The 15,283-nt window shown below is 34.5% G+C and overlaps 1 protein-coding gene across 1 annotated transcript in view; it reads right to left on the bottom strand.

The window, feature by feature from the left end:
* Positions 1 to 15,283, bottom strand: part of LOC114338382 (serine/threonine-protein kinase SMG1) — a 213,284-nt gene that overhangs the window by 27,206 nt on the left and 170,795 nt on the right. The window contains exons 6-7 of the mRNA XM_050658765.1: positions 11,567 to 11,829; positions 2,551 to 3,871 (exon numbers count right to left, since the gene is read on the bottom strand). Of these exons, the coding sequence (XP_050514722.1) occupies positions 2,551 to 3,871; positions 11,567 to 11,829 (1,584 nt within the window). The remainder of the gene's footprint in view (positions 1 to 2,550; positions 3,872 to 11,566; positions 11,830 to 15,283) is intronic.

Genomic DNA, 15,283 nt, shown 5'->3' with positions numbered 1-15,283 from the left:
GTAACCAGAGCCCTTTAACCTAATATCCTAAAAATTATTTGAAAGATTAAATGTAACTCAGTTTTATAGTTCCTCAAAGTACCTTTTAAATCAATCGTAATAAAAATTAACGGAGTTATTCCAAAAAAAAAAACAATAACATTTTTTTGGAAAAATCAACTTCTGGAGCTCATTTGATAGGTATTTTGATAAGTACTTTGACAAGTATTTAGTACAGTTGAGTCCGCGAGTCTTTACCCGTGCGTCATTAATACCTGGCGAGATAAAACACATACTTTTTATCTAGCATCATTCTCTTCCACGCATGAAACTCATTATAAACCAGCTGCCGTTTGTTATTAAGTAAAAACACATGTTATTTTTATGAACCATCTAGACTCAGTGCATTGAAAAGAGATAGGTACAAAAAAAGACGATTTGGTATGTTTTCATATTTTAAGCACAATTTGTTTGACGTTACTGCTTTGTTTACTTTTGTCGCTGTCAGTCAGTTGAACTTTTTGCAGTTTTTGTCGAATTTTTGCGTTTTGAAGTTGCTTTATATTACACAAACAGTTGTTTTCACAACTAATTTTATATTGGGCTTTGAAATTTTAAAGTAAATAATTATATTTTGGCAATTAATATTTAAAACATACAAAGCTAACGTCATTCACACAGTAAAGCAATGATTGTGTTTAGATTTCCGTCAAAGTGAATAAAATAACAAAAATAAAATATGTTATTGAATTTTTTTATAAATTGTTTATTTATTTATTAATCAATAATAATAAAAGAATTTATTAAGCTACTTCAAATGTAGCTGTAATTCTGCACAAAAATTTTGAAGCAAAACTTACATTTGACATTCTATATATTTGATAACGTCAAATTTTATAATAAAACCCGTAATCGGAACAGTAGCCACTTTCTGTCAGTTGTTGTTGCGTGAAATAGATTTCCGACTTATTTCGTATGCTTTAAATGATGACGCACGGGTAAAGACTCGCGGACTCAACTGTAAGTATGGATATGTTATAAAATGCATCGTTTTCCCGATATTTAGGTTTGGGTCCTTAGATTTAAGTATTCGCAGAAAAAAATATATATTCAATTAACTATAACTTACTTTAAATTAATATTAAAAGGTTTTGCAAGTAAGTAATTTATTATATTTTTTATTAGCTTCAATTTTGGTAATAAAAACATTTTGTAAAAACTTACAGTTTTTGAGTTATTTATGAAAAATCGCTTTAAAGCATGCATTTTTTGACGAAAAATTAAACTCTTTGATCTTTAATAACTCAAAAAGTATCGATTTATTTTAATAACTTCATATAACAAATTTTGCTTATAATTTATCCTTCTATCGATTTTTGAAGTTAATTTTCATAAAATAATTTTTACCCCCGAGAAGGGGTGGTATCCACCCTCAGGGTAAAAGCGCAACGTAACACCATGTCCCATGTCACGTTTATTTCTTGAGGTATCCTCTAACCACTCACCAGTTTTCGTAAAACTCGATGAAGATTCACCGAAATTGAAGGTAATAATTTATTTTTACCTTCAGTGACTGCACTATACAAAATAAATTGCAATTTAATTATCTAAATGCATGTATTTTGGGAGCTCATAAATTATTAAACGATATGAAGTCGCCAGAAAATAAATTGAAATCATTTTAAGTACATATAACTCTTTCTTAAGCCGGGAAGATGGGGTGGTTTTCTTGCGAAGGGGTTGTAGCTCAATAATCGAAATGCGCGTAATTTAAGAGCTTATTATTAGAATATATAAGCTATACGAATTATATCCGCGATACCATAAATTTAAATTTTTCTCAGTGTTTCTCTTAAGTTAAATCAATTAAAGGGTTGTTTGGGGGTGAAGGGGATGAGCTCAAAAATCTAAACTATATCACTTTGCAATTCTGCCGGAAAGATCGATTTAATATCCCTATTTTTAAGTAGTGGGGGGGGGGGGGGGTGTTCCTGCTCAGTGGAACGAGCTCAAAATTTTTAATTGGCGGAATATGAGAGCTCATAAATAGCTTATAAATCAGCGCTATTTGTTTTTTAATTATTGCAAGTGGGGGGGGGGCAGCTCAACACGGGTAAAAAAATTATTTACCTATTACTTATCTGTACGACTAAAATCTAAAGTTATGCTACATACATATTATGATTTTTGCGCGACATTTTAGTTAAATCTGACTTTTGTTAAAATCGTAATCAGCCAAATATGAAAATGTTATTGCGGTATAACCCTTTTATTTGCAATTTATTATAAAAATAAATCAATCGTGTTTTTTTATTTATAAAAATGTATGTTCTTTGATTTGTATAGTCGTATAAATTGTACAGATTATAGTCGTATAGATATAGATAATACGTAAATCATTTTTTTATTATAGCGCCACCTATCAAGAACTAGAATAAATATTATAAATGAGTATAGCCAAGGACGTACCTTTTTTTCGGTCACTTCCAACTTAATGCGTTAGAAAGAAATAGAAAAACTGTGATGCACTGAAAGAAGCCTCTGAGAAAAAGTATACTAAAAGCTACTTACGTTATAATCCATCTGCATTAAAACACAAGTTAGCAACTTCTCCAACTGACCAATCATATCTGGTATGGACACTCCAATGTCAGCAACTACTTTATTCAAATCGTTTACCAGCTCAATAACAGACGGTTCTTCAGCCTGCATTTTCTTCATAGTTTCCAGTAGAATAATCGTATGGAAATTGAAATTTAGATCATACAACCCTTTGTAGATATTACTAGCAATTTTAATTCCACTTAAAACCTTATAGAAGCTCTCATTATAGGTCTGCTTTAAAGTCGGTAAATTACTAATCATCTCTACTGCCTTGGTACTATGAAGAAGAAGATCGTCCAGGAACCAATCCCCATCTCGAGAAGTCAATTTTATCAGCCAATCTCCACTTCTCTGCGCTGCGATTTCTAACGTTAATAGATTTCTATTGAGTAAAACCAATTCGCTCGCTATGACAAATTCCAGAGCACTAACTGCACCTTTCTCCATGTTTATGAACGTATTAATCCCTGCTTTAGCGTCTTTATAAACTTTTTCTAACGATTCATTCGAGTCTTTGGATCTTATGGCCTCCAAATCTCCAAACAATTTGTTAACGTTCATTAAATTGTCTTTATAGAAAGTTTCTAAGTTATACGCTACAGTTACAATTTGTGGGTGCATTAGGGCAGAGTTATCTAAGAATTCTCTGAGTTGTTCGTAAATTACATCACAGCTGGCAAAATCATGTGTTTCCAAAAGAAATTTGGACCATTTGATGTACATATAAATTCGGTGCGAGTCCAAGTAGGATTTTGGACATTGAGTTAAAATCAGGAAATAATCCTGGTATATTTGCAAACATTTTCGAACCGATATATTGAGCAGTTGCAATAGCTGGAATACTTCTTGTTCAGATCTCTCGCACTGCGTTATTACATCATTTTTACCGGCGTTATGAAGGAATTCTTTAACCAAGTCAAAAATTCTCATACTGTCTTCGGTAATGTTAATCTTAACATCCATCAACCATTGAGAGAATTGCTGGGTGTCATAAAGAATGAACAATTTTGAATAAATATTAACATGGTCCTCCGACTCTTTTATGATATTGCGCAGCTCAGATTTGGCATTGTTTACAGATATTTGTGACTTGTGGTATGCATCGTAATGTGATGGCAACGAGTAGAGAGAATGGTTATGGGCTCCTTGGGCTTCTGCTTCTTTAATTAGTGCTAATTGTTGGTGTAAATCTTGAAGCTTGTCTTCTATTTCGGCAACTTTACTGTTTAACTCCAAATATTCGTTTAGATTCTTAATGATGTTTGGTATTTCGTTCAAAACTTCTTCCCTAAAATATAAATATGTTAGATTTTATCAAATACGAGCCCTATCAACTAAATATTCGGACAAACGAACATTTATTGAAAACGTTTATCTTCACATATGGCTGAATTGGCAATACCACACTAATTAGACTCGTTAAAGCCACAATAGATAAAACTCAGGTATGTGTACGAATGCAAAACCATCGAACAGACTTTTTCAAAATCTCACAGGGACTAAAGCAGGGAGATGGACTGGCCCCAAGATTGTTTAAACTGACACTGGAGTATGCGGTTAAGCAAATTCAAACTGGACGAGGAAACCTACTGACCAACAGAACAGTTCAACTGGCCGCTTATGCCGATGATATTAATATTATGAGTACAACATCAACGGGAGCACAGGAAACATACGCAGAGTTAAAAACGCAAACGAAAAGGCTAGGTCTGGAAATAAACACAGCAAAAACAAAAATAATGATACAGACGAGAAGAAATATAGTCCCACAAACATTATACAGGGTGTTTCATTAATAATTGTCCATATAGTAACTGGAGAAACCTTAGCACAAAATACGAAGATTTAACCTAAAACACTTAAATAAAATGTGGTTCCTTCCTGAGTTACAGGGTGTTTTATCTAAAAATTAAAAAACTATTTTTGCTTAGCATTTTAAAACTGTTCTACGTATCCTTTTCACACTTGGCAGAAAGTGCGACTACTATACACCCTACTAAATTATGATAAACAAACGTTTCTAGCTACTACCAGAGGCGTACGACAGGGGATAGTGAATGGTTGACCCTTCTCAAATTCTACGCCACTGGAGGAATTACTATTTTAGTGCCATTTTTAGATTCTCCAATACTTTCTACGTAAATAATATACTCTTCATTGGTAACGATAAAGTTATTACTTTTCGAGATATTTGAAGTTAAATATGAAACGGCACAGTTATTTTGATTAATTTATGATATGATTCATAAGATTAAAATTTAAAAATTATTTGTACCCAGTACTTTAAAACTATTTGGCGTATCCTTATCATACTTGGCAGAAAGTGTAGGCACTGTACACCCTACTAAATTAAGATAAATAAACGTTTCTAGCTACTACCAGAGGCGTACGACAGGGGATAGTGACTGGTTGTCCCTTCCCAAATTGTACGAAACTGACGAAATTGCTATTTTAGTGTAATTTTTTGATTTTCCAATACTTTTTATGCAAATAATATACTCTTCATTCGTAACGATAAAATGATTAGTTTTTGAGATATTTGAAATTAAAAATGAAGCGACACAATACATTAATCAAAATAACCGTGTCGTTTCATTTTTAACTTCAAATATCTCGAAAACTAATGACTTTATCGTTACGAATGAAGAGTATATTATTTTCATAGAAAGTATTGGAGAATCCAAAAATTGAACTAAAATAGCAATTCCGCCAGTAGCGTAGAATTTGGAAAGGGTCAACCATTCACTTTCCCCCGTCGTACGCCTCTGGTAATAGCCAGAAACGTTTGTTAAACGTAATTTAGTAGTTTGCACAGCACCTATACTTTCTGCTAAGTATGAAAAGGATACGTCGAATATTTTTAAAATGCTGAGCAAAAATAGTTTTTAAATTTTTAGATAAAACACCCTGTAACTCAGTAAGGAACCACATTTTATTTAAGTGTTTTAGGTTAAATCTTCGTATTTTGTGCTAAGGTTTCTCCAGTTACTATATGGACAATTATTAATGAAACACCCTGTACATGAAGATGACATTGAAAAGGTTGGAAAGTTTACATAGCTGGTAGTAGAAATATATGCCGACGGATTAGAAGATGGAGAAATACGGAAGAGAATAACGCAGGCAAACAGAGCTTATTTTGCCCTCTCCCATATATTTCGATCTAAAAGTGTCTACCGAAATACAAAGATGAGAATCTATAAAACCTTAATTCGACCAATAGCATACTATGGCAGTAAAGCATGGGTCGTGAAAGAAAGATCCAAAAACAAACTCGACACATTCGAAAGGAAAGAACTGAGGAGACTAATAGGACCTGTGAAGAAAAACGGAATCTTCAGAATTCGATACAACAACGAGCTTTGTCAACAACGAGCCCCTGTCAGACATCATTAGAATACAAAGATTGCAATAGGCCGGACATGTGATAAGAATGGGAGAGGATAGGCTACCAAAAAGAGCACTGAAAGCTGGAATGCAGGGAAAGAGACTGGTTGGAAAGCCAAGAAAGCGCTGGGAAGACACAGTAAACAGCGACGCCCAAGCCCTTTTAGGAGTCCGTGTATGGAGAAGAGCAGCCACAGACAAGCAAGGGTGGAGGCAAAAAATAAAAGGAGGCCAAGGCTCAATTCGGGCTGTAGTGCCGTAGAAGAAGAAGAAGTTTATCTTCACAACCTTGCTTATTCAATTGAACAAGATCAATGAGACATCAAAGTTTATCATTAATAATAAAATACTGAAATAGCTTGGTTTCTATAAACTTCGAATGTTAGCGCAAAAATAAATGAAAATATTGCATAATATTGTAACAACTAAGATTCGGAATTATCTAGTCACCGTGTATGAAATAAATAATTGTGACGACATTAACTCATCATAAGTCGACAGTTTCTTGATCCTCTAGCGAAAAGGGTAAAAAAATGCGAGAAATTGTTAAAGAATTAGATCTGGCTAAGTTTACAGTTAGCTAGATTAGAACTGAGAGTGAGTGTTCTGAGATGCTACGTGTTTTCGATACTGCAATATGATCTTGAAAACTGGACATTGAAACAAGAACACATAAATAACCTACACAGGGGGTTCGGACAAAAAATAATCCCCGGACAAAAAATAATCCCCGGACAAAAAATCCCCACAAATAATCCACGGACAAAAATCTCCATAAAAAATCCCGGACAAATAATCCCCACAAATTTTTTTGGACAAAATATCCCAACAAAAAATTCCGGACAAAAAATCCCCAAGAAATATTTGCTGCCGAATAGTTCCCTAAAAGTTTTCCAATCGTAATGACACCGCTTTCCGTCACGAAAATAATGCTTATCAATTAAGATTCAGCATGAATTGTAATTTCGATTAACAAATTTCCAATTCCAATTCCATTCCGATAATTATAATAACGGCGTAAACTGGAATTAAAGCTTATCAAAATTTACAATTTACTCCGTTATTATAAAAAATTCAGACTTGGCGCAATGATATTTAATAGTGGAGCAATTTTATTGCATTTGAGTGACATTATATTTTCCATAAAATGTGTGCGGTGTCGCACACAAATTCGGGAATTGTGTCTGATAGGGATCGACGATTACTAGTGAAAATTTGTAAACTGGGCCGTCGCAACTCTTCTATCACAGCTCAATGGAACGCAGAAACAGAAAAAAATTGATCAAGGGGGTACTGCAGGAAATGGATACACAAACCAGGACTCAGTTTTTATACGGTTGAATCGAAATTTTTTTTATTGAATAAGTAATTTTTTCATCAGGTACTCGTAATGTTTTAGGCGAATGAAAAACCTCTGCTAACAGGGAAGCAAAAACAAACCGCATCATTTGGGCGAGATCGAAGATTTCAGGGACAGTTGGTGACTGGTTCAGAGTCATACTCAGGGTCTTGGAAGGTATGAGGTGGTAGAAGGAATTATGATTTGGGGGCTCATATTAACAGTGGGTCCTGGAAGATATGAGGTGGTAGAAGGCACAATTAACGCAGCCAAGTATGAAGAAATTAAAAAAAAAATACTTTTGTACCAAGTGTTCACGATCTCTAACCGGACTAGGCTTTTATGTTGCAGCAGGACGTTGCTGCAGGACATAAGGCTAAAACAATTAAACATGGTTTGGAGACAATATCATTAAATTTTTTATATAATATTTTTTACACACTATCAAAAGTTTTTTGAGAACATACACCTGTTTGCCGTTTTGACCTATTTAGAAGTGTGTACAAGTCTTGCAGTCTTTTCCAATTCAATATTGTGATGTAATTGTCTTTTTTTACGCGATTGACTCTACTATTTTATTTATTTATATCTTTAGGCACTAAGTTTAATTTAAATAAAGGAAGACTTACTTATATTATTTTATTTACATCACTTATTTATTTTAATAATTACAAATATCACCAACTAACACATCTAATTTATTTACAACTCAAATTTATGATTTAATTAACTAAACATAATAACTTCGATAACTAATATATACATTTCATTAAATCCGATTCGAATACAATTATATCACGCGTCGCGGCTCGTTCATTGACTGACTGGCCTGTGCTCGAATTCCTGTTCTTAAATACTCTGACAGCGGTCGCCTCGAATCGCCGTGGAAGGTCTGGCCTTTACTCGTAACCCCGGGAAGCATCGAGAATAATTAGGCCGAGTTGTGAGGCGTCACAATATCATTAAAGTCCTCTCGTGGCCTTCGAACAGTCCAGGCCTTAATGTTATTGACAATTGTGGAATAACATTTTTTTTTGTTTATTAGGCAATCTGTTATAACATATAACAATAGGCACATTTTATCTGAGAAATAATGACATGAAGAGATTGTGACCAGCGCCACACATCTCTATAGAGATAATATTAAATTACTGTATTACATATATTAACTTAGCTACTGTAACAATATTAATGTCTGTGCGGTAAATCTAATGGTATCTGTCTCTTTAACCGTTTTGTTTCCTGACTGTTGTCTAACAAATTAATTGCAAGCACATTCGCGTGGCTTTCAAGACGTACGATGTATTTTGCACTTAACTCCACTATCACTTCACTGACGGTTATCGTTTCCAGATCATTGTAAATATCCCTGTTAGTAACAAACCACGGAGCATCGATTATTGAACGTAACACCTTGGACTTGAATCTCTCAATTATGGATACATTCGACTTGGATGCTGTTCCCCAGAGCTGCAGACCATATGCCCAGACTGATTTGAATATTGTATTGTAGACTAGCAGTTTATTTCTTGTCGTGAGCTTAGACTTACGCCCTAGAAGCCAATAATGCTTACTAAATTTTATGCCCAGTTGTTTCCGTTTGTTCCATATATGGGTTCTCCAGGTTAATCCCCTGTCCAAGTGCATGCCCAGATATTTTACAGAGGTAGCTGAGGGAATTACCTTATTATTTATTGTTACTGTAGGTGATTCACCGTGACATTTTGTAAAAACAATATGGTTTGATTTTTGTTCATTCAATTTAATTCTCCAATTTTGTGTCCATGTATTTATTTGATTTAATACTCTCTGGAGTTTTGCAGCAGCTTCGACGGGATTTTTGTGTACTGCTAGGATTGCAGTATCGTCTGCAAAGGTGGTGGTCGTTGTATCACGATTTGTGGGTAAGTCTGCTGTGTAAATCAGATACAGTTGTGGTCCCAAAACGCTTCCTTGCGGTACCTCTGATCTGATGGGATATAGTTTTGGAAAGGCTGACTCAAACTTCACTCGAAAGTATCTTTCTGATAAATACGACTTAAGGAGTGTATATAGCTCCTCTGGTAAGTTCTTTTTCAGTTTATACAACAGTCCTTGATGCCAAACTTTATCAAAAGCCTGGCTAAGATCGAGGAATGCTGCTGAACAGTAACTTTTGTCTTCAAATGTTTTATTTATAACGTTGACCACTCTGTGAACTTGTTCGACGGTACCATGCTCTTTCCTAAAGCCAAATTGGTGGTCGGGTATCATATTTCTGTCTGTTAGTATTTGTAGAAGTCTTTTTTCTATTATTTTTTCCATGATCTTAGACATTACTGGCATTAAACTAATTGGTCGATATGAAGTGGGCTCATTTGGAGGTTTTCCTAATTTTTGTATAAGGATAATTTCCGCAATTTTCCATTGGATTGGGAAGTGTTTTAGCCTTAGTACCGCATTACACAATTGAGTTAGCATTTTAATTGCTTTGGTAGGTAGATTTTTAACCTCACCTGTGATTAAGTCATAGCCAGGTGCTTTCTTTTTTATTAGATTATTGTTGATTATGTTTTGAACTTCTTTGGGTGAAACGTGTAGTGTGTTTTCTCCTGTCGGGGTTTGGTTCTGTAGGAAATTGTAAATTTATTGATCGTTATTTGTTGCAGCAGCTGGTATAGGTTTGAAAACTTCTAGGTATTCGCCGAAAGTTTCTGCCTTTTCATTGTTTGTTCTGGCCCATGTTCCGTTGGATCTTCTAATTGGTGGGATATGACGATGTTGCTGTTTTAATTTTTTTGTAGCCTTCCATAACGCATAATCGCTGGCATCTGACGGCGTTAAATTTTCTAGGTATTCTTGAACGCTGTTATTTTTTAGTTGTTTTAGTAGTTCCTTCAATTGTCGTGCTGCTCTATTGAGCCTTAACTTGTCATCTGGATGTCTAGTTTGCTTCCAAGTTCTACTCAGAGACCTTTTTTCAATTATTTATTCTCTGACATTTATTGGACAATTAATTTTTTGTTTTGCATTTGTTGGTGGAGGTGTTGATTTCCATGCAGCTTCCTGAATCGTTGTTGTGTAACTTTGGATTTCTTTTTCTAGTTCTTCTGGTGACTTTAGTGATACGTTTAGTTCAATATTTGCTTCAACCCTTTCTCTGAAAGCTTGCCAGTTGGTTTTGTAATTGTGCAACTTGGGCAGAGGCTCTTTTTCTTTAATTCCTGAATGTACAGTTGCTACTACAGGAGTATGATCAGACTCTATATCAAGATTTGATTCGATACTTAGATATCCCCTTGAGAACCCTTTTGTAACAAAGAAATCTAAACAGTCGGGAACTTTCTGCGGGTCGGATGGCCAGTATGTGGGCTGATACGTAGAAAAATGGTCCAAGTGTTGTTCTGATATGATTTGATGTAGTACCCTGCCTCTTCCAGGAGCGCACAGTCTTGAACCCCAACTAGTATGTTTGGCGTTATAGTCTCCACCTGCCAGGAAACGGTTACCAAGTTGGTTAAAGAGACTACTTAAAGAATTTTTGTTAGCTCTATAATTTGGTGGGCAGTATACAGCAGCTATCGAGATTGGTCCGATCCAATCTTCTATTTACAATGGAGACTGCTTGTAGATCTGGTTGTTCAATCTTTTGTAAAATATGGTGTTTTATACCCTTTCTAATGATTATAGCTGCTCCAGCACTGGCTCTTCTTGCTGGAATAACATGAAACAGAAATTGCGTTATCATCCTCAGAGAAGCGTCGTCGACTTGAAGAGAAAATTAGGCAAATGATGGGATATTTTCCACCCTGACTTGTCTCAATCCTTAGTAAGAACAATGCCAGACATAACCATTGTATCATAATTATCAAAGTTTACAATCTGAACGGAAATCATGGAAATCTTAAATACCATCAAGACAAGAACACTGAAATATCTCGGACATATTACACGTGGGGAGAGATACAACTTGCTCCAATTGATTATGCAGGGAAAGATTCAACGAAAAAGAAGTATAGGGAGACACAGAATATCGTGGCTGCGCAACCTGAAAGAATGGTACGGATGTACATCAAATGAACTTTTCAGAGAAGCCGTCTCTAAAATCCGAATAGCTATGATGATTGCCACCTCCGTCGCGGAAATGGCAATAAAGAAGAAGACAATCTAAACAAAACAATAATGAGCAATAACAGAAGCAGAATATGAAAAAAACCAACAAAAGAGCTTTTGATATTGCTTTTACGTTACAAAAAAATGTTCAAAAATTATACTCACTTATTTTCATTCCACTCAGCTCTCATTTCTGTACATCTAACATTGAACATAGCCAATGTCACTTCCCTCTCCAATTCCTTCTTGCTCTGCTTTGATGTCATATCCGTGTTTAGTGCTCCAAATGTGGTGCCGGCTAAAACTTCTCCCCCAACAGTCCAGTCGATGAGGGGATCATAGACGAATGCTTCCAGAAGGGTTAGTAGGGTTTCTCTACCTTTCCGCATAACTTTCAAAACGTTTTCGCAGGCTAATCGGAAAATGCCCTGTAACAATAACACGACAAATAAATAAGCATGTTCGAGATATTTAACTAATTACGGTAATAATTATTATAAAGTATGAATGATACAAAAATTTACAATAAATTCATTATATGTCTATCAATGACTAGGTATACATACCGAATGGTGAAGTGGAAAACGGTTCATAGGAAACTCAATGTAAAACTCTAAACTGTTGAATTCCTGCTTCCCTAATTATTTTACATCAAAAGACATTAGAAACTATTTGTAGAGGATTGCAATCTGTATTGAAAACAACTGTTAAAATTGTTCGAAGAATTAAACATATTCCGAAATTTTGTAAAAATGTAATACATTTTTCAGTTTTTTAGCCGAAAATTAGGCCACACATAGTGCAATAATGTGTCACAATGAAGTTATTATTTTCACGTTTTTGAATTGTCAATATTTTTATTTTATCATTTACTGTTTAAAAATAATACAGTTGATAAGATACCCTCAGTTGCGGAGAAAGTATTAATAATAAAGATTTTTTATTCAGTCAACGGTGTGAACATTGTCAGTTAAATAGGAACGTGTGGCCTAACTTTTACACACATACCTACTGTGGCAAATGTATTACATTTTTCAAAATTTTGGAATGCGTTTAAATCGTAGAACAATTTTAACTTTTAGTCTAAGAGCTAGTGAACCCTCCGACTAACGGTCGCCCTGTAAGGCTAGAAATTTTTCTAGTGATAATTCATAGCACACCAAGGCTAAAAACCATGACCTGGCAGGCATCAGCCGTGCACGTGTATCTACCAGGTGAATCGAAAAGTGCAAATTTAGGGGGTAAAATAAACTTTCTCCTGTAAGGTTTAAATTTAAGTATGTGTTTGAGTAAGTCATTCAGAAGAAATGTGTACAATGACAGGCGATTCTGAAGAGCATAAGACCTTGCCAGGCGAGGGGAAAGATTAGGGGTTTTTCCTAAAATTATTCTTTTTGCATCGAACATTTTTTTTTAGGTTTTTTGAATCATTCCAAACAGAAAACGTCTTTCGTGATTTTTCTCTTAAGTTAATAGTTTTTGTTATATAAGCGATTGAAAATTTTGAAAATTGCGAAATCGGCCATTTTTAACCCTAAATCGGACATTTATCTAAAAATTTCAATGTTGCCAAGATACGTAGATATTTTTTAAACATTGATTGATGAAATCCCGAAGAGTTTTTTGCAATAAAATATCGAAAAACCCTTTGTTTTTTTAATTGCTAATCAAGCAGGTGCGACACTGTAGTATAAGTGAGGACGTTTGAGTTTGCATAATTTCATTATCTCGAGAATGGGCAAATTTCAAGAGAAATCCTCAGACAGGTCGATTTTTATTTTTAATTTAGGACTTTTTGGCATATATATAATACTAGTGACGTCATCCATCTGAGCGTTATGACTTAATCGATGATTTTTTTAAATGAGAGTATGGGTTGTGTGATAGCTCATTTGAAAGGTTATTGAATTTTCTATTCAATAATATAAACATTAACATAATTATTTATACAGGGTGTACAAAGAATTTTTTTTTTATTAAATTAACTTTGATTAAATTTGACAAATAGAAGAAAAAATTTTTTTGTACACCCTGTATAAATAATTATGTTAATGTTTATATTACTGAATAGAGAATTAAATAACCTTTCAAATGAGCTATCACACAACCCCTACTCTTATTTAAAAAATCATCGATTACGTCATCACGCCCAGATGGATGACGTCACTAGTATTATATATATGCCAAAAAGTCCTAATTCAAAAATAAAAATCGACCTGTCTGAGGATTTCTCTTCAAATTTGCCCATTCTCGAGATAATGAATTTATGCAAACTCAAACGTCCTCACTTATACTACAGTGTCGCACACGCTTGATTAGCAATTAAAAAAACAAAGGGGTTTTCGATATTTTATTGCAAAAAACTCTTCGGGATTTCATCAATCAATGTTTAACGAATATTTACGTACCTTGGCAACATTGAAATTTTTAGATAAATGTCCGATTTAGGGTTAAAAATGGCCGATTTCTCAATTTTCAAAATTTTCAATCGCTCATATAACAAAAACTATTAACTTAAGAGAAAAATCACAAAAGACGTTTTCTGTTTGAAATGATTCAAAAAACCTAAAAAAAAATTGTTCGATGCAAAAAGAATAATTTTAGGAAAAACCCATAATCTTTCCCCTCGCCTGGCAAGGTCTTATGCTCTTCAGAATCGCCTGTCATTGTACACATTTCTTCTAAATGACTTACTAAAACACATACTTAAATTTAAACCTTACAGGAGAAAGTTTATTTTACCCCCTAAATTTGCACTTTTCGATTCACCTGGTAGATACACGTGCACCACTGAGGCCTGCCAGGTCATGGTTTTTAGCCTTGGTGTGCCATGAATTATCACTAGAAAAATTTTTAGCCTTACAGGACGACCGTTAGTCGGAGGGTTCACTAGCTCTTAGACTATTTTGATTTTAATACAGATTTCAATCCTCTACAAATGTTCTCTCATGACTTTTGATGTAAAATAATTAGGGAAGCAGGAATTCAACAGGTTAGAATTTTATATTCAGTTTCCTATGGCCCGTTTTACGATTCACCAAACGGTATACACTGCGCGCCAGAGCACCCATAAAATTTTAGAAAATTTTTATCTTTTAATTTTTTTCTTATTTATATCAAATTAAATCTATTGTGTATTGATTCAGTTACTCTTGTAGTATGTAACCCCACATTATTGTTCGTAAAATATGGAAAACAAGGAAAAATTTGAGAAAATAATAAATGTGTTGAAAATTTCGATGTACCATTACAGTTACAGTTATAGCAACAATTGAATTATAGTTAAGAAAAGGTAAGTATCACTCGTTTCAATAATATGTGTTACCACCACGGTCCTGGATGACACTCATATTCGTTTTGGCATAAAACTGATTACGTTTTGGATGTACCTTTGGGGAAATGTGATCCATTCCTCAATGAGAGCCACTCTAAGATCTTCACAAGTAGTTGGAGCATGTATACGACGTCGTATATGCCTTTTGAGAAGGCTCCATATATGTTCAATAGGATTAAGGTTTGGATTTTGAGAAGGCCACTTGATTTTTGAAATACCAGTATAGATACTGTGTAGATATACTCGTAGATACAAGATACTGTGTTAGCATACTTGCCCTGTGTGGTCTCGCATTATCTTGCATTAACAGAACATCATTGTAAATAAACCCAGCATATGGCATCACATGATATTGTAGGATCTCCGTTATGTATCTGTGTGCTGTTAATGCGCCCCTCTCAATCAAGACCAGATCCGTGTGTGCCTCAAAAAAATTCCTGCCCAAAACATTACTGAGCCACCACTAAAACTGACCGAGTCACCGAGTGCAGGTAGCATAACGTTTTCCAGCCCTTCTGTAGACTTATTTCGACTATATTTACCATAAA

Source organism: Diabrotica virgifera, chromosome 8, assembly GCF_917563875.1.
Source record: "Diabrotica virgifera virgifera chromosome 8, PGI_DIABVI_V3a".
Classification (NCBI taxonomy): domain Eukaryota; kingdom Metazoa; phylum Arthropoda; class Insecta; order Coleoptera; family Chrysomelidae; genus Diabrotica; species Diabrotica virgifera.
This window is presented reverse-complemented; position numbering and strand designations above follow the sequence as displayed.